Below are 27,977 nucleotides of genomic sequence, written 5' to 3'. Positions count from 1 at the left end.
CACATTTTGTATGTATTTTTATGAAACAAAAATGTTTCTTTTTTAATGACAGGGTTTACCAAAGAGCTGAACGCAGGCGTCTAATAACAGCTTATACTTGTTCTGTATCATGTGTGCTGTGCCACAAGGTTTATACCTTTTACGTTCACCCAGCAGGGCCAAAAAGCTTCATTAACCATCTAAAAGTAACTCTTTATAAATCTTTGGCGGCATCACAACAAAACTCAGTTAATCTTGAAACAAAGCCTAATGTTTATTATGTACATACAGAACTCACTCAGTTTTTTTTTTTTTTCTCAGAATAGATCTGGTCTTTGAGGAATTATGTCAAACAAGGTTCTGTAATAAACAAGAAAGGATAAAAAAAATAAAGCTTGTGAACTTTGTTACATTTCATTTATCCACTATGCTATTTGTGGTGCTTTTCATCTTTTGAATCATGTCCTAGTTTCTCAATCTTGTTTTATTTTTTTTTTGAAAACATGAGTTAAGCTGTGGCACACAAGCTATTAGGTCGCTGCACTGTTTGCCTGACCTCTGACCAGTAAAATCCCTGCCGCTCTCTGCTAACCCCAACCCCACCCCCCTCTCCACATCTGCCCACCTCATGCCCTCCATATTCCCACAGTTTCTTGGAAATGATATTTCATTGCTTGGGTCATCCTCCATACAGTAATCCTATTTGCTCTGTCATGTGTTGGTGCTCGCAGATGGTGTGTGGTATGACATTCAGCTCATTTACAGCTGTTTGGAGCTCAGTGGTTGCATTGTCTCTCCAAAATATCCCAGAGAGGGTGGTCCTGCATAAATGTACATAAGCACTCAATCACGCGGGCAGATGTTACAGTAAAAAAGCTAAATTCATTATGCAGTAAAATGCTTATCAAGGGCCTTAAAGACAGAATAGGCATTTTATGTGGGTATGGTGGTGCAGGTGGGAGGCACTGCATACATGCTCATTACTGTGACATGAACAAGAAGACAGAGACAAAAACACAGCAGGGTTAGAGGTCCTTGGCGGTGGTCCAGTAGTTGGCGTCGTGGTGTCCACATTTAGTTCTAGCTGAGTGCCCCTAGTGGGCCTGGCTGATGTGCTGCCTTCACCCTGACCTCTTGAGCTAGAATCAGTGCTTGTCTGTTTCACCAATCCCTTTGAAGTTTCAATTTCGTCAGTATCTGATTCCCTTCAGACCTCCTATATTTTGGAAATTCTTATAGCAGCCTTTGCTGTGATATTTTGGACTGAGTATATTTTCTATATTACTTGAGGGGGGGGGGGGAAACAAAGTGGGACATAAATGTAGAGCGAAGATTTTTAAGAAAAATACTTCTTTTTTATTTCTACTTTTAAATAAGAAAAACACTTGAGATAATAGAAGAAAAACAAAAACATCAAGTTGTAGTTATTGCTGTCAAATATTTAAGATTTTGCAGTTGACAAAATGATTTTTATTTAACTTCCTGTTTGTTAATTTTTTTTTTTTATAAACAAAAATTGAACTTATATTTTTGTGAAGACCACTTGCAAACTAAAGTAAAGCTTTTTTATGCACAAAATGCACACTGAAAAAATGTCATACAGTTTTTCTTGTATAACTTCCTCCTTTTGCACTTAAAGGTTTGAAGAGAGCGGTCATTCCTGTGGCCTTGACCGACTCAGACTGTGCCAGTGTATGAGCAGTCATTCTGTCAAGTTCTGTAACCTCATAGGAGAAAAAAAATAAGTCAGCAGTGACAAACTCAATAAGTACTTTGAAGCCTAAATTCTGCCCAACAGAATTTTTTCTCTTTTTTTCACTTTGTTACTACCCTGGCTACTACTCTTTGACATGTAATTTAAGCATTTAAAAACAATTAGACACATGTACTAGCAGAAATAAAACTGTGTCATAGATATAATTCATAATTGACATTTATTTGGATGTAAAATATTGGTTAGATTAAGTATCTCAATGTCACTTTGAAAACCCACACTTGTGTGGACCAAAAATATTTTTGCAAGCAGGTAATTATGGAAATCAGGGGGATTAATTAAGAAAATATTATTTTACCAAAAAATGCATTACTTTAAAAGAAAAATAGTTTGAAAAAGTGTTTTGTAGCACAGTTTTGGACATTTTGAAAAATATCTTTATTTATACCTTGCATGACTTAATCAGTCTAACACTTTTTAACTACACCAGGAATACTCCAAGGTTCCAAGTTCTCCAAACAGTTTGAAATTGTATTCAAATGACAATTAAAGCTCCCTGAGCAGAATTAAATTATTAGTCTTATTTAGTGTTCAGAATCAAACTTATAAATAATGTAATAAAAAAACGTATTTTTAGGAAAAACTGGATCCTTTTGTAAGACCGCTTGTTGAAAAAGATTCTGAGTTATGAATTGATCAAGTTTGACCAGATGCACTGTGGTCAAATAGTGCTATAGTCAAAGAAAATTTTGATTATTTTCAAATTCTGCAATCCACAAAGCAACTGTGACACATTTAGGAGGCATTTTGACTCTTTATAATTCTTTTAATCCCCAAAAAATTAAAGTATTATCTTTATAAAGTTGTTTTTAAGCAGTGCTTCAGAGAGATCAATTGCAATTGTGTGGGCAAAAGCAAGGAGATGAAAATATTTTAGGAGACATAATTAACTGTATATTTAATGATCTCCCTTGAAATGTATTTTTATGCTTAAATAATACATAGACTAAGGGAGCTTCAATGCCGGAAGGAAAATGGAGGTTACAGATATTTTTAGATTGCACATAGATATTGATATTAGATATTGATGTGATGGGCCCCCATTGACAGAGCCAAAAGCTTGCAGTAAACTTTCAAAGGCACTTGTCCAGTTATAACATTTCATGCCTGTTACTGCTCAACTGTTATCAGCTGTTATACTAGTGTGATTTTCTCCAGTTCTAGAGTCATGCATCAATAATAGGTTAACAAGCTCATGCTATTGTTTTGAAATCTTAGATTCATGAAGGCAAATGCAATACTCTAGTGGACATTGACATATTGCATATTTTAACCTCTTGAACCAGTTTTTGTGAATTTTTTTTAAGACAGACATCACTCTAGCTACATCCCACACCTCCCCTTCCTTTTCTTCACTCCTTTGTCTTTTGCATTCTCCCTGTTTCTCTTCTTTCAGCTGGAAGGCAAACTGCCAAGTCATTTTCTCTCAGCGACAGTGTGAAACATCCAGCAGGCTAGTGTTTGGATGATGTAATTTGGGCTAAAAGCTGTGTAAACACTGCTGTGACCTTGGTTTTAGAATTGTCAATAGGGCTGGGCTGGAGAACAGAGAAGAGGATTGTGTGGGATTGAGAGCAACATGCCCTGGCTATGATAGCTGGAAGTCTTCTAGCTGTCTGACTGTTGTGATAACCTGAGATACCTTGGTCTTACATCTAACCCAAGCTACACTCCTTTAACCATCACTCACTGCTCCTCTCTTTTGTTGTCAAAGCTCTCTGCTCACCTCTCCTCCACTTCTGTCCTCTTGATACTTGTACACTTACCTCCTTTTGAGTGCTTGTTATTACCCTCCCTCATGTTCTTTATACCCTTGTTTTTTCTTTTCTCTGACCCTATTCCTTTTGTGTTTGATAGCAGTATCTCTGGTATTCTCTCTGCAGCTTGTCAAGTGCCACCCTCATTTTCTCTACCTTGTTGTTTTTTTTCCACTGTTTGTTTTGTGGGTTTTTTTTTCTGACATCCACCCAGTGCAAGTTGTCATAAGCTCCAGAGGTCACTGCAAGTAAACACTGGGAGACAACCACAACAGCAAAGAGGTATTGATTTGGTTTGGTGGGGAGATTTGTCTGGCTTCCAAGTGGATCTCAATCAGGGTTATGACCCAAAGGTTTAAACATCATTTTGGATCCATATCTTGGCACAAGTTAGAGCAAAGAGTATCAGTTTAGAAGTCAGTTAGGGCTGATGTGTGGAAGTCATTTTTATTGTGCAGTACTTTTTAAGGTGGTATGGACAATTTTTAACAAATACAAATGTAATTCTGTCCACTTGAATATATGTGGTAGAGCGTAACCCCTGCAATAATCGAGGGGTTAGATTCTAAAATAACCTGCAAAGATTACAGATGTTTAAAGGCTGTAAAATCCCTCACAACACACTTTATACACTTTTCTCAGACAGACGTGAACATTTTCACACTTTTCTCTCTTGTTTGAACTCTCTTAAAAATGATTATATAAAACAAAGATCTGTTCACAGTTTAAGATTTAGTTAAATGAGACAAGCTAAAGGCATTTGGCATGGAGCAGATTGATTGACAAAGTCACCAGCCAATCATGATGTAAAAAGTGTTTTTTAAAAGCATGCAAAATTGTTCTTAAAAAAGTCTGCGAAAGGTGAACCGTTATATAGCGCAGTAGCACTGTAAGTTAACATTTAAATTTGCACCCCCCGAATGTTTTGGGTTAAGTATTATTATTTTATAGCTTTTCAACAGGTTAGATCAAACAGTGAAATTAATATTTATTTTACAGTTGCTGCACATACAATTCTCAATTAATTAATTTTTTAGCTTATTCTATTAGATGTATCACTCGTATGTATGTATTATACAAAACATTTTCTTTCCGATTTTTTTCATCTGTGAGGTCCAATGTCTGTTCAATTCCCTATTTAATCTAACTTAGTTCTCTACTTGATTTCCTTGAAGCCAATGTCAAAATTGCTAAATTACTTTGTTAACCCTTTTATTTATATTTTTACAAATTGGAATATAGTCCCTAAATCAAAAACGAAGTGCAGATCTGTGGGCATGGAACGATGGTGTCGCATTTCAGACAATTTCACTAACTAGCTGAAGCTAAAACTTGCTTGGAGCTGATTTTTGAGAATGCACAAACCTGTCCCACGGTCTCCCACACCCTGGCTCGCAGATGGGCAGTGATTAATCAGCGAGGTAACTGTGAAGTAGTTTGCAATTATACTGGAAAGCTCTGAGGCATGCTAATTGAATCAGAAAATTAGCAACAGCTCTGTACTGAGCTGCAATAGGCTAGCTGAGTTTGCAGCAGGTGCTAGTGCACTCAGCTGTGGAACAAGGTATTTAAGTCAAATTAGAAGCAGTAAAATATTCCTTAAGATGGAACTATCCCATTCTGTGCTTATTTTTTCTGCCCATGATACCAGGTAAAGGCAAAAGAGGCTGAATGTTTTAGTTTAAATGTGGCAAAAATTCAACCACTACTATGTTAATGAAACTACTCAAAAAGGTAAAAACAGACCAGGGAGTTTTATATATTTATATATATATATATATATATATATATATATATATATATATATATATATATATATATATATATATATATATATATATATATATATATATATATATATATTCTTCACTAAGGTTTCTCCTTCTGCTAAAACTTCAAATTTTTCCATACCTTCTTGGTCCCAAAGGTTTATATGTTCACATCTTTTTTTGAAACAACTCAAAAAAGTGTTGGGAAAATTAAAAATTTAACACTTCCACTTGTGGCTACGAGAAGAAAAGAAAGAATAAGGTCTGTGAAACGGACGTGCAAGAAAAAAAAAGATGTGGCTTTTTTTGTGGAGTTGGAAGGAGTATGGGAAGGAAGAGGTTAGTGTGAATGCTTTAGGAATTTATTTTCTGCCTCATGAGCCCTACCAGTCTTTCTCAACAATCTGACACTGACATTTTTTTTTTTTTTTTTGCAGACTGCATCACAGAATCACATAATACAAAAATGCATGCATGACAAATTTCAGTACGAAATAATGTATAATTGACAGGAACCGTTTTTAAGCAATTTTATGTAGACTCTTGTTTAACATGTTTAACATGAAACAATATGTCTTGTTTTTTAAAACATTTGCAGTTGTATGAACCGTGTATGTATGATTCTGTGATCCATGTTAAAGACCCACTCCATTGAAAATTGTGTTTTTAGCATGTTCTTTTGCATTTTTCTCATTATGGAGGAGTATTTCTTTATTCAAATTGTTATGAATCAGGGGCAGACCAAAAATTGCCATTGGACAAAGCTTGCAGTTGATATGTTAAATCTACAATCAGCAGGCCGCAAGCTCTCTGCTTTGCTCCATTCTGATGTATCCACTTGTAGATGACTGGATCCATGTAAGTCTTAGTTTTTTCAACAAAGCTAAGCCGGCTCAAAACAGTACAGCTGGATAGCTCCAATGTTCCTCACCATTTTATTTATTTTTTTGCACCAGTAATGTTAGTTTGGGGTCGTGAGGGGCTGTAAGCTAGCAGTAGAGAGTGTAAACAAAGAGATGATGGGAAGTGTCGGCAAGCTTACACAACACAAACAGTCCCGCCCACTACTCGAAGGGGGAATTTGTAGTGAATTACTGCTGCTCTGCTGAAACTGTACTAGAAAACAATAAACAATACTGGGGGGGGGGGGGGGGGGGGGTCCAATGTTGTTTTTTTGGCTAAAAACAGTATAGTCATAATTAAAAAGACCACTGTGAATGTGTTTACAATAGATTAGAAGATGATTGGGGTGGGACTTTAAGATGACCTTGGAAATAAATTGGATTGTTGGATTTCTTTCCTTTTATTAAATAAAACCTGTTGTACAAATCCAGTTTTGACAATTGATTATGTCTTTTGTTTCAAACAACTTACAACCTTTTCATGAATTAATATTATCAATACAGAAGAGCTGTGGCTGTTTTTATGCCAGTTTAAGGGGAAATCTTTTCAGTACAGCAAACTGGAATTGGTTTAAGGTTGTGTAGTAACACTCATCCTCACAAGCATCATTTACACATTTTCAAAAATGTTCTGATCTTATAAAAATGATAATGAGATATGTGTTTGCACTGAGTATATTGATTTCTTTTTTTTCTTATTGTGTCTGTGTTCATATATTTGTAGTTTGTGCTCAGCCAGAAATGAACGAGGTTGTAGGGTGATGAAAAGCTTTTTGCTATAAATCCATGCCATGCATTGATTTTTTTGTAATGAGTTCTCAGAATGTAGACAGGCCTTGTTACACTGACACGCACACACGTGTCTGTGATGTGTGTTTGATAAAAAGTAAAAGAATATTAAATGCATGTATAGTGTACTTCTTCATGCATATATGCTTCAGCCCCATAATATTTAGTGTATGAAATGAAAACGTATATTTATTTTTTAAAAGGTAATTTAAAGAAAAAGCAAACATAAAATTACTTAATGCTTTTATTTAAAATATCTCACAGCACTGTGAAATTTACCAAATCATTTCATCATTACAAATTTTAAAAGTTGAACATTGCACATTTTCAAAGGCTTTCAAAATAATTTCTATTTCTACTTGTTTTCACCTTCTGTGTTTTCTATATCTACTCTCTGTACTAGAAGCCAGTCCACTTATGGCTTTTACGTAGCCCCTAATGTGTAATGTTTCAACAACATTTATGTAATGTCTCTATAAATTAATAGACTTTTTTTTTTAAATATTTTTTATTTTTTTAACAAATACAACATGCAACATTATTTTCCCAATAAAGCTATCTCAATCATTGGATAATGCTTGTGTTGCACTGTCAGCAATAAAGCTTTGATTTTTTGCTTGTTGCATAGTTCGGAGCTTTTTACAAAACCTGCGTTTTGAACTAGGTCAAATCTCAGTTGAAGATCTGATACTTTCCCCTCTACCATTTACGTGCCTAAGCGAGTACTCCACCTTTATCCTAAATGTCCCTATGTTCCTCCTCAGATCTCCTTTCACAGTGGCACTGTTGGGAGATTATCCAAATCTTACCCTTGCAAATCTCACTGAAGTCAACTGTGAGCTCCAGTCTTGTCTTCTCACACTTTCTCCTTTGTACTTGAAGCAACTTTAAAAAAAACACCTCTTTGAGACACTTTTTAGCTAGATCTGAGCCATTTGACCACCCTAACTTTTAGTTTGCTCATTGAGAACTGGCTGACAGTTAGATGACTCAGTACACCCTATTGTTTTTGCTGAATCTGACTATTTTAATAGGTATGGAGATTACGGTTTTAGTGTGCAGTTTACAGTCTCAATGCAAATTACCAGAACACATTCAAGAACTTTGGTTATATTTAATAGAGCTTCACAAAGCTAGCCAAGCAGAGAGTCAATTTACTAAATGAAACTGGTCAAATGAAAATGTAACAATTGCGCAGTCTAATAGCTAACAATCATAACAAATTGTTTGCTCAGCAAATAGTTTATATAATGTAATCTTAGCATTCAGAATTTACATCATTTTGCCGCACCCCTGGTATCCTCCAAGTTGATTAGGGACTCATCCTACAAGATAATGAACTAAATTCATTAATTCAAGGTCTTTCAGAGCTACTGAAGACCAAAAACAAGATGCTAAACTTTAAAAAAGGAAAATCCTAGCACAGTTTTTGGACTTGAACCTCATTTAGCTGGTTTGGTATTAACTGGACAGAAGAGGGACAGCAAATCAATCTTTAAGTGGCAAACATTTATGAAAACTACTGCGAGAGACTTGGAAGAAACTTTCTGAAGAAGATTTTATTGTCATTGTAAAGAGAATGTTGTAAGTGTGTTCAGCAGGCATATAAGTAAAAGAAGGCTACTTTAATGAGTTATAAATACATTGGCATCTATGAATTGATTCTACACTCCCTTTCAGTTACTCTAGTTTCTCATTTGTATGATTTTTTAATTTCTGAATGCCACGAGACATTACAATGAGTCAGTTTAAATAGAAAACTAGAATTATTGGACTGTTCTAAAACTTTTAATTGATCATGGATAATGGATTCAGAATTGTTTCAAGACTTTAGTCTTCATTTTCCCTCTATGCAAAGCATTACATAGTTTGTTGAGTATAACATGTTTCACCTATATCATTAAATTTAGCCTATTTTTACTATAGCAAATACAGCCTTGGAGTATCCCTCATAGTTACAATAAACCAACGTGTAGTGGATGTAACTAGTTATAAATTCATAATACTCCATCACTAAAACCTTTCTATTCTTCTTTTCTTTTTCTTTCTCATCATTTTCAATAATTCTCCCAGGGTTTCTCTGATTATGTTTAGTTTGTGTTTTTTTACTATAGTTTTAGGCCTCTTACTCAAAGTGTTAACAACAGACATGTGTCTGTGTTTCCTAAACTATTTTGACCTTAACAATATTTTTGTAGTTGTTGTCTTTACTTCTCTTTTCCACCTTTACTATCATTTCTGCTCCCTGTACTACCCATCCTTGCTTTTACACATTTCACTCTTAACCTGCTTAGGGGTCAGAGAGAGTGCCAAAGATTCGATGAGTGATGTAGCACTCCAGCTGACCCCTGGCAGATTGGCAGAGCTGCCTCCCTAATGAGATTATCTGGGTAATGCCGACTCTATGTCTGTTTCTCCAACCACCTACCCCAGCCCACCCTGGGGCTCTTTATGTAGCCACCAGCAGGACAGGGCATGCCAGCATTTGCAGGTCGAGGGCAGTACAGGACCTAAAAACACCCCTCAACTACATTTGTCTGAACTCTTCTGCTTATGTTTCTTAAAACTATTTTGTTCACTTGCCACTGTTCATCAGACAAGTACAAGTGCTGGGATAAACAGTCTTGGGCAGTGATCAAAGGTGCCCTGATTGCTTGAAAGACTCACATAAAATCTGCCCTGCAGCAACTAGCTTGGGAGCCTGGCCTTTCATGCATATGCGTGACTAGCTCAGAAAACTGGCCATAGAAGCAAAAAATGCCCACTGTGCTACCCCATGAAGACAGACAGACTTAGACAGCTGTTAGCTGTGGTCACCGACCTGAGACTCATAAAGTGGGCAGGCAGCTAGTTATTTCATCTTTTTTAAGTGAAATCCACTTTAAGTGCCAATTAAATACCAGAAACTTTGTTACCATTAGTGTTTTTAAGAGGATCCTTATCGTAGACCGGGGGCCTCCCATGGCACAGGTGTACCCCCCTCCCCCAGCCCTGGGTCACTTTCATCCTGGAGTCTGACAGCTCCTGTTAGGGTGACAGTGCTGTGCAGCCCATTCCAGGTGTTCAGGTGTTCTTAGTTTCAATATGTGATTGTGTGGGCTCGCCCACACCAGCTTGGCTTTGGCCCTGAGGCTTAGACAAGTTCAAGTTCCACCCAAACAAACATTATGTGCCAATTGTTCACTATGTGTGTGCGCTTTGGTTTTGGATGTATGATTGTCTGCCTATACCTGGCAGGAATGTGTGTAACCAACATACTTAGACTGTTTGCCCTCTGCACTCATCATTTACACTTCAGGATTGTGTTACCTAGCCATGTCACAGACTGCTTTTGTTCCCACTGTCAGTTTCCTCTTCACCTTTGCGATTGCTCTTGATCACACAGGCATCAGGTTCTGACGTTTTGTGTCCCTGGATTATGAGAACACCATGAACAAATGTGTCATCCTCAGCCAGGAACAATGTTTGAAGAATGGAATTAGCTTTAGCTACAACACAATTTCTTTGTTTCAGAGGTTTATCGTTTTTCATGCAGAAATGACTGTCTGAGCTGTTCTGGCTTTACCTAGAACTTCAAAAAGGTTCTTGGTAAAAAGAATAAAAAAAAGTATGTTCATGCACAAACACTAAAAACATAAGGGAGAAGCAACAGTGTTGAATAAGAGGAAGCAGTGAGTTGAATTTAGTCTCCAATGTAAAACTCTGCAAACATAAAACCCACGTACCTGAATGTACTAAACACTTAATTAACTGGAGATCTTGTCAATAGAAGGCAGGTCAAGGAAACCTTATCCAGACTTCTTCTTTTCTCAATACTCCTCTCCTTTATTAAATCAGAGGATCTTAAAAAACCTTTACAAGTCAGTTTACATTTCTAAAGGACTCTGTTATGCCCATTGAATGTGAAATGTTGTTTAACAGAATTTCTTCATGTTTTTCTTTTTGTTAGTGTTAAATTTTTCAGTTTTTTATCCCTCTTTCGTTTTTTTATTTTTGATGTAGAAGTGTCCCTATTTATCTGTTTCTAAATCCAAACTTTTAAGTAGTAGAAAATTACTTCATCTGTCTTCATAAAACAGCTGTGTCAAAGAGAATTTGAGAACACAAAAGAGATTAAAGTTGCATTTTTAAGATGTGCCGATTATAGTGGAGTTGTAGCATGCAATTTTTAACATTTTGGTAGTTCACAAGTTAGAAAAGTATTTTAAAAGTGAAAATGGCAGAGTAGCCAGAGACAAGAGAAAGTAGAGAAATGCTGAAGAAATTAACCTTTTTTTAGAAATAGACAAAAAAAAAGAGCAACTGCAAAGAAAAGTCCCTGTGGAAGATAGATTTTCAAATCTCTCTGCATGTTCCCTTATGGGACATGCACAGATGGGGCATGCTCCCTGCTGCATGCAAGAAAGGGAAGTTTTTGCACCACAGAAATCATACAAAACCATAATGTGAGATAAATGGAGCAAAGAAAAATTAGATTTTCCTTAAAGTTGAAGTGTTTGTTTGTTTTGGGTGTTTTTTATGCATGCACAAACCTATGTGATCAGATAACAGAAAAGCGGAAAAGCTATAGTACAAAACAAAAGCAGGGATGCAGAGGAAGAGTCTAATGATACAAGACATGATGGCTGTTCAGTTCAATAGGAAATACGCAGAACTTTTTTTTGGGTCAAACAAACAAAATGAAAAAAATAAAAATAGCTGCAGGATTGTGTTCAATATGCTGGTGTTTTCTTAACTAGAATAAATTTAGTTAGTGATCCCTTTATTTGTGACCATTTAAAGAAAAAACACACCCCAATTTATTCTTTGTTGGATTTTTGATAAGGTTTTTATTTACCATAGGAACAATAAAAATGAATATATCTTTGTTAGCATATCCTCTGAAAGGAAAAAAAAAAGATCACAAGCAATAATAGCATCTAAATTGTAAGTATGAAAAGATTTCAGTAAAGCTGTTTTGACCTAGCAGTGTTTTACGGCACAACTCTCAAGCAGTTGTGGGGTCACTGAAACGAGAATGATCACAGGTCAGAGTGGACTGCTCTGATCTAAGACACCATCTCACCATCAGAGCAATAAAGAAAGAAAGAAACTGTAACTGCTGTGAAATATGAGGCAGTCGAATCCATGTTCTATAGCACTTAAAACCGCCTATGGCCAAGCCAGTGCATGTGCACGTACAAAGGGAAGAACGCATGTGTTCTGATGGATGTCTGGTATGGAGGTTTTACATGATGGCAAAAATGGGATGAGGTTACAAATTGTTTAATAGGCCACGCTAGCTCTTCAACGGCTGCACAGCTGAAAGTCTGTGCATGGAGCATGTGGAATCCCATCAGCCGTCATTACATGAGGACAAGGGGTGATAGTGGATGAAACGAGCGAAAGAGGTGGCTGCAATAAAAAGTGAAATCACATCACTTAGCGGCCATGCACAGATAAAACTGTGTTTGAACTGTGAAGCATAAATTGTACAATGCCAATAGTGTTCCCAGCTTGTTTTAAATGATGACGGAGGGTAGATTCCATATTCGCCCAGTTTCTTTATAGCACTTTAATTTCTGACACATACTATTTTTCTGTTGCAGTGCTTAAAACCTACAACATTTTTAAAAACATTTTCCTTTTCCTATGTGTATTAAAAACTCTGTGATGCACAAATCATATTGTATTTTTTTTTTCTGTTTGAGATCTTCAGACACACACTTGGTCTCTCAAAAGTTGGATTCTACTTATAAATGAAAATCAAATTTGCTAAGCATGTTGACAGAGCTTGATATGAGTTGATCAATGTTCCCCTTCTGCATAGTTCAACCTAGGCTGCAGTTATTTTGTTAGTTTAGTTTTTAAGGTGCCTTCATCTTGCGCTACAAGTGCAAAAGTATTGATTAGTTAATTCTGTCTTCTCACCAATCAATACGGGAGGATTGAGAGGGTGGGTGCCAACCCTGACCTGCCTTACCTCTGTATAAGGCTGTCTTGTCTGCACATTCATACCACCGTGCTTAGGAATTCACACACTCAAAAAAAAAGAAAACCAATGACCCTTTGCTCATCATACCTATCCCTTCAATCCCAGTTACAGTTATGATAAATCTTAAAGTGCTGCAAGGTCAAGCCAAGACAGCGCATATCTGGTGTTGGCTCACGCTGTCAGATAAAGGTCTCGCCTTCTGTTTGGGCGGGTGAATCGGCTTTATTTAGGTCTGTGGTTCATGTGCTCGCTGCCTCTAAAGAGGTCATGGCTGCTCTGACACAGGAATCAATGACCTGCTTGGTAAACTCTGTTCATGTTGTGTTTATTTTTGGGTTTTTTTCACATGCAAGATTTTTTTTATACTGCTTTGGAGAGTCTTTCTGAAGAAAAGACTACTTAGCCGGCATTTCCTGAGTTATTTCTTCATTCAAATATTTAGCCAAAAAATATAGACAGATTGTAGTCTATACCTGACAAGCAATGCATTGTCAAGTGCTCAGTTGTTGCCTCATACTTTACTGTGAATAGTTTAGTAATAATTGGGTTGAGAATAGCCATACCTTAATGTTTGTTTTGGTTTTTTTTGTCTTCATTTCCAGATGTGATCAATTTTAATATGACTAAAATAGTGGCCACAACTCTGCGCATTCGCAAGAAGTGAGAGGACATAACTATTCCAGCTATGACTGACACATTCTAATATATATAAAAAAATTCATCGAGCTGGGACTACAAGCAGCTTATTGAAAGGTCAGCTGTTCCCCATAGTTATCTATATCTCCATTTGACAATTGTGGCAGCAGCCAATCACTCTCACTTTTCTCAGTGAGCCTTTTTTATTTTACCACCCATATGTTTCACGAATTGCACTATTGCAAACAGCATCAAATTGTTTCCATGTCCTTTTTATACCACCTCTGTTATTGCCTTGTAAGGTAGTGGCAGAGGCAACCTGTGTCCTATGTAAATGACTATGGACAAAACATGCTGCTCTTCACAGCAAGCAGCTGTCATTCTGCTTATTTTATGATGCCAGCTTGTCTTTATGTGGCATACAAATATGCTCTGGAAAGATAATCGTTGATGCTACTCATTTTATTCTGAACAGCAACAATGAAACCTGGGGGGGTATTCTAGAAAGCAAGTTTAAACTACCCTGACTTTAACCCTGAACTCTGGCTGAAGTCCGTCTGAACTTGCTTACTCTGGAAATGTCGGCTCCAAAAGACCAGATATATGAGTTAGTGTAATTACGCACATCTTGGTAACCCTGGGTTAATGTGACTCTAACTTCAATTTTCATACCATACTGTTGCACTAGGGCTGCTAAATAACCTTATCATCCTCTCCCTTCCTCTCACTCATGGTGCAGAAAGAATTCAACTTAACAGGATAAAATAACTCGGCAAAATACAGTAAAACAGCTACAACTAAACATATTTAGACAAAAACCTAAACTTAAACCCACATCAGTACAGACAAGCATTGGTAATGGCAATGGCGCGAGGAATGGTATCCCACAATTCCTTGCGCTGCCGATCTAACAGCAGCACCAAAGTTACACCTACTTCATTGAATTAATTTGAATGAAAGTAACATATGTGTTATTCTTAAGTTGACTGAACTCAAAAAATTAATTGATCTTAACTGAAGCAAATAATTAAGTTAGATCAATGTAAAAAAATTGTATCTTTACAACATCGATACGTGGTCTTAACACCCTCTCACGGTGGAAAAAGTGTTATCTGAGCTTCTTCATCAACTAAATTATCTTCAAATGGACACATCATGCTGCTTCACCTCTCTGAAACCAACTAACCTTCAACTAAACCTGCTCCAGACCAGGTTATGTTCAGAGCATGAGTTGCTAACTACGCACACCCTGAAACATACCTCCAATTTTGGAACCGAAAGCTGAGGTTATCCGCTTCCTTAGCCTCAAACTTACCGTGGTAACTCACATAACCTGTTTTTTGGAAGACCCCCCTAAAGTAGTACGTGCACAACCCCAAACTGAATATGTTCTGAAGAAGACAGTGAGGCAGGATAACATCAAGTCTGAAGCTCTATTGCGTCTGGCCACCTACCAGCCAAAGTATCATGCCCCTAAACTCATACATGTTGAGAATAGGATATAAAAACCCCTTTTAAACTAATGAAACTTATTTTAGGTGGAAAATCAGATTTTTTACATAAGGGTCTATAGAGAATTACTCCCTGTACTGCCACCTCCCTCCAGTCCTACATTTTCTGCATCAGAGCTAATGTCAAGGCGAGGCCCAAAGTGCTGAAATATGGCCTCCCATATGTATTTGTACATACATATATATATATATATATATATATATATATATATATATATATATATATATATATATATATATATATATATATGGTGCAATCTAACTGAGCAAATGTGACAGGGACCTTCTCAAGGGAAAGACAACTGTTTATTTTTATGCATATCTTTTCTTGATCAGCCATCCTAGTAATTGTATAAATTCAATGTATCATAATGAGTCTGTATTTCAAAATGCTCCCACAATGTGTGGAGGGATTTTTTTTCAGTACCATTTTTAATATTTAAAACTTAATGGCAGAATGATTCTTTTAACTTTTGACATTTTAAATATCAGTTCAGAGATGTTTATATTGTATCATTTATATTAATAAATCTTCACTGCCACTCATTTACAAACATACATCAACATACATTTAGTCTGAGGAATGCTGCATTGGTTGGTGATAGCAAGAAAAAGAAGCTCCTAGGAGAGTTATCTTTATAGGCGTTGTTGAGGGACACCTTCTTTCTCTTCTCCTCTCATTCATTTTTGTCTTTCTTCTCTTTCCTCCGTCTCCTTGTCTCTGTTTCTCACTTGCTCTCTCAAATCATGCTCGCCTCCAGTGGTATTCAGACAGTCCAAGGACAAAGTAAAGATATGCTGGAAGCGACGGACTGTCCGTCAGCTTGTGTTTCTGTGTGTGTGCATGTGGGGGAGGTGGGTTGATGTTGAGTCTTTGAAGCTGTTTTCCCCTTGTCCTAACAGATTGGTGTCTCGTCCCTCTCCTTTTAACCCCTTGATGCTACATCTTACACAAGCAGAACACACTTAACAACACAATCACCTACAGCTTAATATGCAACTTGCCACCGCTGAGATCACGCATTTCTATTTAAAGACTGTTGCGTTTTTTCTTCATTTTATATTTACTGGCTTTTCAAGGCGAATAAATTGGCAGTAAATATTTTATTTGTACATAAATATGTAAGATTTTATTTGTACATAAATATATTGTACTGCAGGGTGTCTATATTACCAAGCTAGTATTGGTGTGGCCTTGCCTTGTCTGACTAAACCAGACTGAAGAAGATGGCCTATAGATATGTGTCCCTGAAAGAAGCATCAACATAATACACCTACACAAAAAGCTGTCCTGATGTACTCGACCTCATGCCATGCACACATTCACAAACACACACAAACAAACACAAAGAAAGCCATCCTTAAGACAGACTTCGCTCTCTGCGTGTGACAACACACGTCCACTCTTTGAGACAAACAAGGGAAATCCTCTTTCTCCTGCCTTGTCCATCGTTCGCCGTCTCACTATCCCAAGGCATGTGCCGGACGGCAAGACCTCCCCCACCCTCCCCAGCCAGTCTTCAAAAATACTGAAATCTAACCAACACCCCTGTCGACTCACATGCACAAGCCCCTTGGCTCCAGACGGGCTCCCCTGACGCAGGGACTACACTCAGGCAGGAAGTTTGAGGAGAGGTTTGTGGCAGTTTACTTTTGTCAGAACACTTCAGATTTGACCCTCTCTTGACCAGGCGGCTTCCTTCTCCTCATTTCTCCATAAACAACCACATCCCTGTTGCTGAAGGCGTGCTGCCTCGCCAAGTGTAATAACATCACTCATGCCTTGATGTAATGAGGAGAACATACATGAGAGCGACGGAGGCTGTGGTTTGAAAAATGTAAACATACTCCATATTCATTTTTTAGATCGTTAGGATGACAGCTCTTGGTCTTGGAGGAAATTATGTTAAACTATGACCTCAGTGGTTTCTCCACCTACTATTTATCAACTGTGTGTCAAAACACATAAAGATGCTCCAGTGCACAGACATTGCACACACAGGTACTCAGAAAGAGAGCCTGTTCCCTGATCTTGCTGAGAGTGTGTCAGCTCTATTAGTGCATTCCCAGATAGGGCCAGAGCCCTGTTATCTGTGCTGACCCATTAATTACACTTTGTTCCATTAAGTGATCTATTTCAGCCCTGCCCCACCCTCAACACTCTCTCCCTGCTATTTCCACCTCTACCCTGCTCCTCCCCCACCTGAACTATATCTTCTCAAAAGTATGTCCTTTTCACACCCCAAACACACACATAATGTCTCCCTTTTTATTTCTGCGTTGCAACATAGTTATCTAAAAAGTAAATTAAGTAGCGTCTCTTGTAACATTGATTGGAGCAAAACAAAAAACTGAATAAAACTTTTGCAAATTGCTATTCTGTGCAGTAAATGTTCTTTAAGTCTAAAATGTTCTTGTATTGGTCTCTTTGTATATTCAGTGTTGTATGTGTAAATCCAACTACTTGCAGTAATACTTGTAGGCTTTCACGAATGCCCATGTTTGCTTGCTTTCATCCAGTCGTGTGGTTTGTTTCAAGTTGTTTATGTCTTTTTGTTCACATACACTGAGGTTTTAGCCAAGTGATGCTTAAATTGCTGCTGGTGAGCTGCAAAAGAAATCTGTTAAGGTAAAACAGAGTTTATTTACATATCATTTAACCTCAAAAACCAAAGTGTGTGTGTTTGTTCTCACTTACACTTGCAGCTCACAATGGTTTGAGGGCGAAAGTAAAATTTGAGCAGCTCTAGCTATTCCACTGTTTGCATTCCAGGGCCTTTTTGTATCCACAGCTCCAAAGGCAGCTGCTTTTTGTCACTTTAGATTCGGTTTTTCCCTCTTTTAAAGATTCCATCATATGATACAATATTGCAATGCCATGCCCACTTTCAGAGCTAAATGGGTTTTAAATGATAAGCTTGTCGAAACAAGTGTTTCTGCAGTTATTGGGGAGTTCACGTTCTGCTGTTTCTAGCCACTTTTTTTACTTTGACATTGTAAAGGCGTGGCACTTTTTGTACTCTATAAACAATGAAAGCAGCTGTGAAAGGTAGTCTCAACATTTATAGCAAGAGGGCAGAAGTTTGTGCACTGGAACATGAACTATTCATTCCCTTTTCCTGTTGATTAGACTCAAAATGCTGCAGGAAAACCCTCAATTTAGGTAAACTGATTGGGACTTTGTATTAAATGAAGTTCATTCAGTTGTTATTGTACTGTTTTCTTGTGTTTTTTGGTATTGCCTCAGAGAAACTTCACTGTATTACTTCTCTTGGAAAGTTTAGATTTTTGTTTGTTAGTTTTTGTTATGTTTTTTTTTTTTTTTTTGAAAATGCGCTCCAACTAAATCTACTTGTTTGTCTCACAGAAACATGAGACCTCCTGTACCTTCAACCCCCCTTAAATCTTAAGGGATGTGTTAGTGTCTGTACTGTATAAATGTAGTTTTACTTCTATATTTAAGGCCGTCCTGGAGGTGCACGTGTCGTTGTTTCTTTGTTACATACTTGAGTGTCCTTGTTTTCCTGCGCATGCCCTGTTTCCAGCCCATCTCATTCCTGTTGTGCTTGGGAAGGTTGTCTGTCCTGACACTTGTCCAGGCATCATTGTGCGTGAGCGCCTGTGCCCATCTGAATGCATGTAAATGTATGTGTGTATTACTGCACAGTCTTTGTGTGGGCTTCTCTTTTCAGCTGTGCTGCCTTTGAGACATTATGCCTCGGTAGAGAAACAAAAGCTCTCCATTGCTCCTCAATTGGCAAAAAACAAAACCGTGTCAGGCGAGCTAGCAGCTCCCAAGTGTTTGCCATTTTAGTCCCAACCAATGGTTGTGAAGATTCAACAAAAGGCCTGGACAGGAGAGTAGGATTTTGTTTACAGTGTTAATGTATTGGTAATAATCCAAAAAAAAAGTCCCTTCCACCCATATATGTGTTTAAACATGCTTAGTTTTTATTTCAAAGTTTTTCTGCATCTCACCTTGTCACATAGACAGACACATTTAAGCTTATTTTTTAACGAATAACCCTTTAATCTGATTTTTAAAAAGAAGGAAAACATTTTGTTCTGATTAAATTAGTACAAACTCCACATACTGTCTCATTTAGGAACACTTTATTTTCAGTTCAAAATTAACGTTAACATCATTTGTTACAAATATATGTATATATATAATAAAATATATTTAAAATATATATATGTGTGTGTGTGTGTGTGTGTGTAATTTTTTTTACTCACTGATTATATGCTTTTTAGTTTGGGCTTCTTTCTTATATTAACTTACTGGAGTGTCATGCATTCTCTACATATTGCAAATAATCACAGAAGTTATTTCTAGCTTTAGGTTTTATACTTTTATTTATTTTTACTACATTCAAAAAAATGTTTGGAAATCAAAAAAAAAGTTAAGCAGTCACAGTAAAAGACTGTACACACAGGAAATACTAGAAAAACTAATAAGTACAATATTGAAAAAATCTTGTAACTTTATGGACATGGTCAGCTGCTAAAATAGAATTATTAACACATATTTCGGTAAATAAGAGTTGTGTTTTTTGTTGTGATATGTCTGCTTAATTCTTAGACCCAATCTGGCCTGACTGTCAAAAGGATCAATATGTGTAACTAATATAACAAAACTCAGACTTAAAGCACATGAGGCAGAAAACAAGTAGTATCTTTTTTTCTTTACCCTTTTATGCATTGTTTATTTTAGTTTTCATAAATTATATACAGTGTTTGCTGTTGTTGTTGATTCTTTGTATCTTTGTTGTTTTTATTGAATTTTTCTTTTTCATTTAAAAAAGTAACATAGTTGAAAGAGATTTTATTTTCTATTTCCAAGAACTCTACACAAACCCCCCCGTCAGCAGAGCTGTGCAAAGCAGGGGGCATTGAAAGGTCTTTTTAGATGGGAGGGCGTGTTTGTTCCTTTGATATTTTACTGGGAAGCGGAATCTGACACTAGCATCAAATACTCTGTGCAGTCCTTGGACTAGGGTTATCTTGTAAATACTCCTATCCAAGTCTATAAAAACAAGGGTCTTTTATTGCGACCAAGGCTATCTTTTATGTTAAAATATATATATATATATATATATATATATATATATATATACATAAAAAAGCACTCAGTCCGGGCTCAGTGCTTGGAGAGCTGGTAGGAATGGCAGGTTAAGGAAATGACCTATAGTTCATGGAATAGAAAATAAACAATCTACAGCTACACTGTTATTTGAACAATGTCATTATTTATGTACCATTATTTATTTTGTAGAGTAGCTTAGACTGGATAAAGATTTCAACAGGTAAATGTCATTTTCCATTCTCTTTTGGCTTTTTAGTAGATTTAGTTTCACTTTTATTTGTGTTTTCTTCTAAATAAACACATTTTCCTCAGCAGCGCCTGTAGCTAGTGATTCAGGTTCATCATCTCTAAATGTGTAATGAGATTTGCCATCTTTTTGTCTATCAACAATGCACAATAAAAAGCAAAGCAATTAAGGGCGGTGTATGGATGACGGTGGTGGGGGAGGTAGACCCTGCTCACCAACAGGCATTTAAGATGAATTTAATTCAAGTGGCAACAGTTGTTTAACTGGTTTGATGAAAGAAGCTTTGTTTGGGTGCATTTTTGTTTCCTTCTGGATTGATGCCTGCATTTCTTCCCTGCTTTGGTAAAGCAGCAAACCTGTGACGGCTTAGTGTAGCGTGGTTTCTATTCAAAACGCATAATTTAGCATAGACAAAGACTGATCGTATTGGTGTTCCAGAGTGGGTCTGATGTGAATATCCTCACCTTGAGTGGAAAATGAAGATAGGTGTTAGGGATTAATTACATTTTTGACTCAAGATGACATTTCCGTGTTTAGTTGTAGAGGCCAGCGCAGCTTTGGCAGCATGGCTGACCACCTGTCACCTGCCTCAGCTTTCTTTGACCTCGTCTTCCGTTGCAACGTGTTATACCCCCCACCCCCCACAGACAGCCATGTGGGACTAAATGACATCCTTGCCCTTTATACATGTCAGAAGCCACGGTGACAAATACACATACCTAACTACACATGTGTGGGCTTTGCATTTTGACAGGCAGACATCGAGGTTTTAACAGGAACAGACTGTGTGGGCACACACTTTGTAAGCATACTCTTGCACTCACCCCAGAAGATCATTTAATATAAGAGAGCGTCAGGAGCGGAAATCCGATCGTCTGACAACCAGGATACAGATAGCGATTCTCCTCCGCTGATGCATGCAACAGATATTCTCAACAAATACTAACCCGGCTAAGGTTACAACCAGCCAAGGCACACGCCACAATGCATAGCTGTGCCTCACATTCAGATAAAACAAAAGCTTAGGTTACCCCCGATAGGAAATTGATAAGATAATCCTTTGCTTAGGGTATTTTTTTTTTCCGTGAAAACCCCGACAAAAGGAAATGAGAAAATGTTTCCTTCAGCATCCAATAATATTAGTCATATTAGCCCTGGCAGGTGTTCTTTTTTGCACTTTTTGTTTTCTGATTTTATCGCTGTTGATTCTCTTTTTGTAATTGAACTTCAGTTAATGTGTGCAGCATTCCACTCGGCAGCCACATTTGTTAATTTTCCCAGAGAAGAGTACTCACTTTACATTTCTCTTGGCTCAAAGTGCTCTTAATAATTGGAAATATGTATTGATATTATAACTGTAGCAAAGAGATATGGTCTCCTTTACATGAATGTAATTACGAATTTAAAAAAAATTACTTCCAGTAAAAGAGGCCATTTGTACACAAGCCATTAACTGGTGAGGCTTTAAATAATGTAGCCCAGATGGAACCTAATTATAGTCGGTGTGCTTTGATTTGCGCTTCCTGTCAGAGTATCACTCGGGGCGTCACTTTGGCTTTTCAGTCACCTAGCGTTTGTTTTGAAATTTGTGACAATCACAGCCGATTTCCATTTGCAACAGCACGTATTGTTTGGTTCATGGGGAAGAAAGCATGGCCTATAGCTATGCAGGAGTTTCCTTGTTTCCAGTTCAGAACTCTGCTCCTCTGTTCTTTTACTTCACTGCACACAAGTGATAACAACTCTGTATGTGTTTGTGTTTTGGAGCAAGTGACTGTGGAAATACGTACAAGTGTATCCCAGGTAAAAGAAGACTCTTGAATTACGAGCGCCTGTATCATCCTATTGCATCAGAGCAGAGTAGATCAAACAGTCAATTACTTTGAGCGGGCTCCAGAGGCTGTGACAGAGAGGAGGAGGCTAAATATCCAGGATCAAATGCTCTTCTCTAACTGTCACATAATGAGGCAGGCTCAGGAAATGCACACAGAATGGTCAAACTGAGAGCACACCGGGGAGCTCTCACCTCAGACCATATCTCTGCACAGGCAATTTTCTGCCGTACAATCAAACATCTGCATGTGGCTGTCTCTTTGTGCAATTACCATTACTAATTACAATTAAAGTATGACAATAATGAGATTTTCTTTTCTTTTTTTCTGGGGGGTTGTCATCACTGTATTTAATGTTCACAAAGCATGCAATTTCATTTCATCATATTTCATGCATGTAAAAGAAAATGCTTACAAAAAACTTTATTCTAAAATAAGACAGAATTTGCACTTAAAGTCCCATCTTAGGCATATTGGGTCTTTTTAGATTCTGTTCCTTTTTAAGATATTTTTAGGACTTGTAGCAGAGCTGACATAAATCTTACTTTTCAGTTCTTTTTCTGCCTGGTTACTGCGCTGCCACCTCTAAATCAGTTCACATTACTGCTTTGACAACATCCATTAGCACCAGTGCATTTTAGCCAATAAAAGGAAGAGTGGATGCTTCTTTTTAATGGGATTTTTTATTTGTAAGTTTATGTCCCTGTGTGAGCCTCGTCGGAGGTACTGGACTTCAGATAAGAGGCTCAACCCCGGAGAGATGGGTGGACCGTAACATAAGAGTCATCAGAGGGGTACAGGCTCATCTGCATATTGGCGCATGGACACCCCCTTCGTGACCCCCAACTGCGACAGGATAGGGAGGAGAGGCTGTCGGCGTTCGGGGAAGTTCACAGCCAGTTCGGGGGGAATGGGAAAGCGCTGCAAAATTGATCAGGTCTGCAAAGAAACAGAAAACAAAGAAAAAGGAAAAAACAGAAGTTAGAACACCAGTGGGGGAAAGACCAACAAAAAAGAAAATAAATGGAAAAAAAAGTTGTCATAAATTGGTTATAAATTATATATTAGATGTTTAAGAATGTATTTGTTTCAATTAATAAATGATTTGATGGGCCCCTTCGTAAGAAATAGTCAATCAGATTATTGATTACAGTGATTGACTGGACAGTAGACTTGACCCAAGGCATTGACTGCACTCTACTTTCAGTGTTACATCTGTTTTTGTCTCTCATCTCATACTTGTTGAGAAGCCTGGCACATCCTCATGCACACAAATTACACACAACTTCCTTCTAGCAAAAAAAAGAAAGAAAGAAATTCCCTCTAAGGCAAGAACCTCACTTTTCTCCTGACTTACAATCTTGCACATAAACACACACATGCCAGCAGCATTAATGCATCCAAGCAGAGGTCAATCTAATAAACATGGGGTCAGTTCAGCGGCCATCAGAGGCCTGTCTGCCAAGCTTTTAAGGTGCTTTCTAATTGTATCTCTGTGGCTTTCTGGTCCAGTTTTTTCTTTTTGTATTTATTTATTTTTTGCGGCTGCTGCAACATAAACCAAAACAAGTGCTGGAAAAGTAAAGAAAATAAATTATTGAAATCATATTTTAACATTTTTTTCTTAATTTTGGGGAAAATTTGTCCACTTTTATTTCTCAAACATGTCCAGAAAAAATAGCATTTTGCAGCCAAGTGTTTTTTTTTTTTTAGTTCAGTTTAGTTTATTGTAGGCAATCTGCTGTGTGTACACCTTTCTAAAAGATAAATATTGATCAAAATATATTTAAAAAGTATTCAACAAGTTATTGTTGCTTCCTGTTAAAAGCAGATCTATGTAGCCATTTCTGAGCAATTATAGGACTTCATCATTGTACTGTAATTATTTGAAACAGTTGTTAGTATTCCCAGGACTGGATGACCAATCTAGGTACCCAAGGGTCTCTAGAGGTCAGTGTGTTAAATGTTAAAGGTCATTACTGTAAAGTGAGGAAAGCACCAAGGTCAGGACAACTTTAGAGTATACAGCTCAGGTTTGCATGGCTGCATTGACAGTTATAGCATTATAGTAGTTAAATCCAAAGTAGCACAGGGACAGACAAGAACAAAGTGCAAATATTTGTTTACCTTATTGTTGGCAAAAGCCCAACACAGGATAGCAGAGAACCATTCAACAGCAGCTATGAAATGCAGTGGTGGAGAAAATGTATTTTTTTCAAACGTTCTTGCTTTGCAGTCCAATTCTTTACCATGAACTCCACTGTTACCTGGAGTTTTTGCTTCTAAAGGTATGTATGCATTTGTTGTAGATCCACCAAGGCAAGAATGAAACTGTGAATATTGTCTCACAGTGAACCAGTTGTCCCTATGGACAAGGAAAGGCCCCCTGAATTAAGCTTTTCAGGTCCAGTTACAGTTGTGTGTCCAAGCAGCCAACCTCCTAAATGGCGACAGTAGAAAAAGAAAAAGCATTATCTGGTAGCACTGCATGGTTAGTGAGCATGAACTGAAAGCGTGGTCTGCTCTCATCATCAGTGCTCTTATGCGGAGCCAAGGTGTTCTGTTGTAGAGCTTGCCACCTTTGACTTTACAAGCTATCCAATGAAATATCTGGCCTATGATACCCTAATCCTAAAGGAACTTGAGGCGCATGTACCAGATTTCAAGTGTGACCCCAACTTTGGAATTCGCTCACCTAGAGGAGGTCAGAGGGAAACCCAGCACTGTTGCCTCCCCCTGCCACTGCCAGACCACCTGATATGTCCGCTAGTTACGTATCTCCAGCTTCGGTCTTGCCTTTCCCAATGAATGAATGACTCCCGCTCCATTGGTTTCACTTAGTGCTTTCATTGTGCATATCTCTGGTGGTTTTTCTGGACGGACCTCTTTCCATCTCCACACACATGCGATGGTGTTGATTATCAGGTATCCGCTTGGATAACAAATTAAAGCAGTCTCATTGGACTAACAGGTCATACGCTGCCATGGCTCTCACATACTTTTGTGTTGAGAGAAGCAGTTCATTGTGGAGGGGGTTCTGAAACTTATCCCCCATAATGGTTTTTTTTTCTTTCAGTATTAGTTTGTGTGCATGGAGTACAGAACTGTGTTTATTGATTTTGCTACAATAGTCATTATGCACTTTTCCATCCCTGCAGCAAACAGTAAGCAACTATTTTTGTGTTTGTCGTTTGTACTAAAGGCACAGAGAGACATGAGCTGACCTCCTGGATAAGTTTCAAATCCATCTTCAAGTTCTTCAGCGAGGCCCTAAAGGCAAAAGAAGACGAGGAGCAGGAGGAGAACTCCAATACCGTCACCACGCGCAGCAGCTCCCACAAAAACAAACACCAGGATCTGTAGTGAGGCACTGACATCACTTTGGAATAGACGCAGGTTTTTGAGGTGTGGGATAAGGAAGTGGGTAGATTGGAATCAAATGTGGAAGTTCATAAACGGTCTGCTGTCTTTTTCTTCTTTTTTTTCATTGTCTCGTCCTCTGTAACCTCTCTCATGATTTTTCTCTTCAGTGTCTTGCCTGAGTGTCATTTCTCCCCTCCAGCTCTTCCTGGCTTTGCACTCACACAGTCCCCTAGTTGATAGAGACAAAAGTACAGGGTCACCATGTATACAACACAATAATGTTTTGCATTACTTCTAGTTGAGTGCAACTGTCAAAGCAATATGGGCCTGAGTGTTGCTGCTTCCCATGGGCTGTGGCCTGGCTGTGGGTACGGGCCACAGCAGCAGAGATTAAGGCTGACAGGCGCTGTGCACAATGCGCTGTGGTGCACCTCTAATTGTCCTGACATCAGCCTGAACTGAGCTAATGCCCTGCCTGCCCTCCAGTCTGTACTGCTCAGTCTCTTCCTCCCGCCCTCTTTCCTTTGCTGGTCCTAAAGCCTGGATTTTTATTCCCCTAAAATTATCTCATCTGGTCATTTTATCTTTAAGCCTGAATATTTTTATTTTTGTCATTTCAAAATATAAACTCACAGAATATTGTATAAAGGGGAAGCACTCATCCTTTGTTGTTTAGACTTTTAAACGGCTTTCATGTCAAATTCTGGTTCAACTTTTTTAACTTTTTTATGAGGTTCCCAGAAATGATAAAAGTTTCAGGTTTTTTTTTTCTTAATGTTGGGCTGTCAAGCAATTTCCCAGTCTCTTTTTTCCTTCTTTTTTTTTTATTAAGTCAACACATCTCAAAGAAAGTATGTACTTTTGCGTCCTACTAAATTGTAAAGAGTTCATATCTCTGTTTATTATACACATGTATCATTTTTCCTTTTTCCCCCAGTGCGATATCCTTGTAATTGATGCCTGTGGGTGATTGAATGTGATGAAACACATAAAACAAACACAACCTGTTCTAATTACAGAGAATTTAGGAGACTGCATATATAAAATCACTTAACATCAAGCATCAAAATAGGTTTGAGGGATATCTCATTTTCCCAGGAGCCAGAAGTCAACTCACAGCTCTCATAAAACCCCAATATATCACCTTACAAATGTCAGGAAATTCAAGATTTCAATATTTTTCTAAGCCACAAGGATATTTTCTCAGATGTTTGAGGGGAAAAGAAAACGGATTTTCAGTCCATCCGGCCAAGTTTTCGTCATGTACTTAAAAGTGACAGTCTCCCTGTTTAGCGCTACATAATCTGAGTTTATGACAAAAAATGTGACCAAAAAAACGGAAGCTGCTTAGGCTTTATAAACCATTCAAGGCTTTATGGAAAACAATTCTAATGCGTCTTGACATTCGGAAAAACTCAAAACTGGATATGGAAACGTGTGATATCATTGAGCAATTGTACATTTCTGTTCGCCATCATTGTGAAGCGTGCACGCCCCGCCTCTCCTGCTCTTTATGTGCGTGCTTTGAGGCTCTCCTGGATTATATTTCTACCTTCATTAAACAAGTGTGGCTGATGGCTAATTTTCTTTTAATTTGATTCAGATCTCCCCAGGTTCCTGCAAAAGAAGTTGGCTTATTATTTGATTTGATGAGTTTCTGTTGCTCACCTTTGTGCCCTTTTCTTACTCTTGATTTTTCTTTTTTCTTTACAATGTGTATAATGTTGCCTTAGGAATAAACAGGACTCATCATACCGTTTTTAATATCCAACAAGCCATAAATGAGCAGATGTGAATATGCGAGGACTCCCTCAATCCAAGGCACATGTCTGCAGAGAAAGGAGGGGCAATTTTTTATTACTTTAGGTCTTGAAGATTTTATTTTTCTTTTCCTCTGGTATTGATTTAACCTAACTGCCCTTTTTGTTTTTTATCAAAAGTTTTTATTTTGTTTGTTTTTGAAATTAAAAATGCTCTGTCAAATGACATAATGTTATTAGGTTCTGTTATTTTTGATCACCCATGCTGTCTAAAAGTGATTTAACTGCTTCTGTGTTTCTGTACAAATATTGTCTTACATGCTTCAAAACTGTAATTTACCTATTAAATCAAATAAAGTATTTCTTGTCTTTTTCTTCTGCTTGCATTGTTAATACCCAGTGAGTTGGATCCATTCTTTATCAGGGGTTGCCTGCCGGACCGCCCGTATAAGCGTTTGGATAAAGTGGAAAGGCAGGTGCAGCAGACAAGTGACAAAGATGTGGCTGGAAAGTGTGAAGTGAGCGCGGCGGGATGAGAAAGTCGAGCAGCCAGTGTAAAACGAGCTGTGTGCGTCACTATCTCAACACTTACGCCACA

At 37.7% G+C, this 27,977-nt stretch overlaps 1 protein-coding gene across 3 annotated transcripts in view; it reads left to right on the top strand.

Annotated features, from left to right (window-relative positions):
- Positions 1 to 27,753, top strand: part of fam172a (family with sequence similarity 172 member A) — a 143,737-nt gene extending 115,984 nt beyond the window's left edge. For all 3 annotated transcript variants that reach the window (XM_004072645.3, XM_011479289.3, XM_011479290.3), the window contains exon 11: positions 25,459 to 27,753. In XM_004072645.3, coding sequence (XP_004072693.1) covers positions 25,459 to 25,619 — 161 coding nt within the window. In that variant the 3' untranslated portion in view covers positions 25,620 to 27,753. The remainder of the gene's footprint in view (positions 1 to 25,458) is intronic.
- The last annotated feature ends 224 nt before the right edge of the window (positions 27,754 to 27,977 follow it).

This window comes from Oryzias latipes, chromosome 9, assembly GCF_002234675.1.
Source record: "Oryzias latipes chromosome 9, ASM223467v1".
NCBI lineage: Eukaryota > Metazoa > Chordata > Actinopteri > Beloniformes > Adrianichthyidae > Oryzias > Oryzias latipes.
The sequence above is the reverse complement of the archived record's forward strand: the minus strand, read 5'-3'. Positions and strand labels throughout refer to the sequence as shown.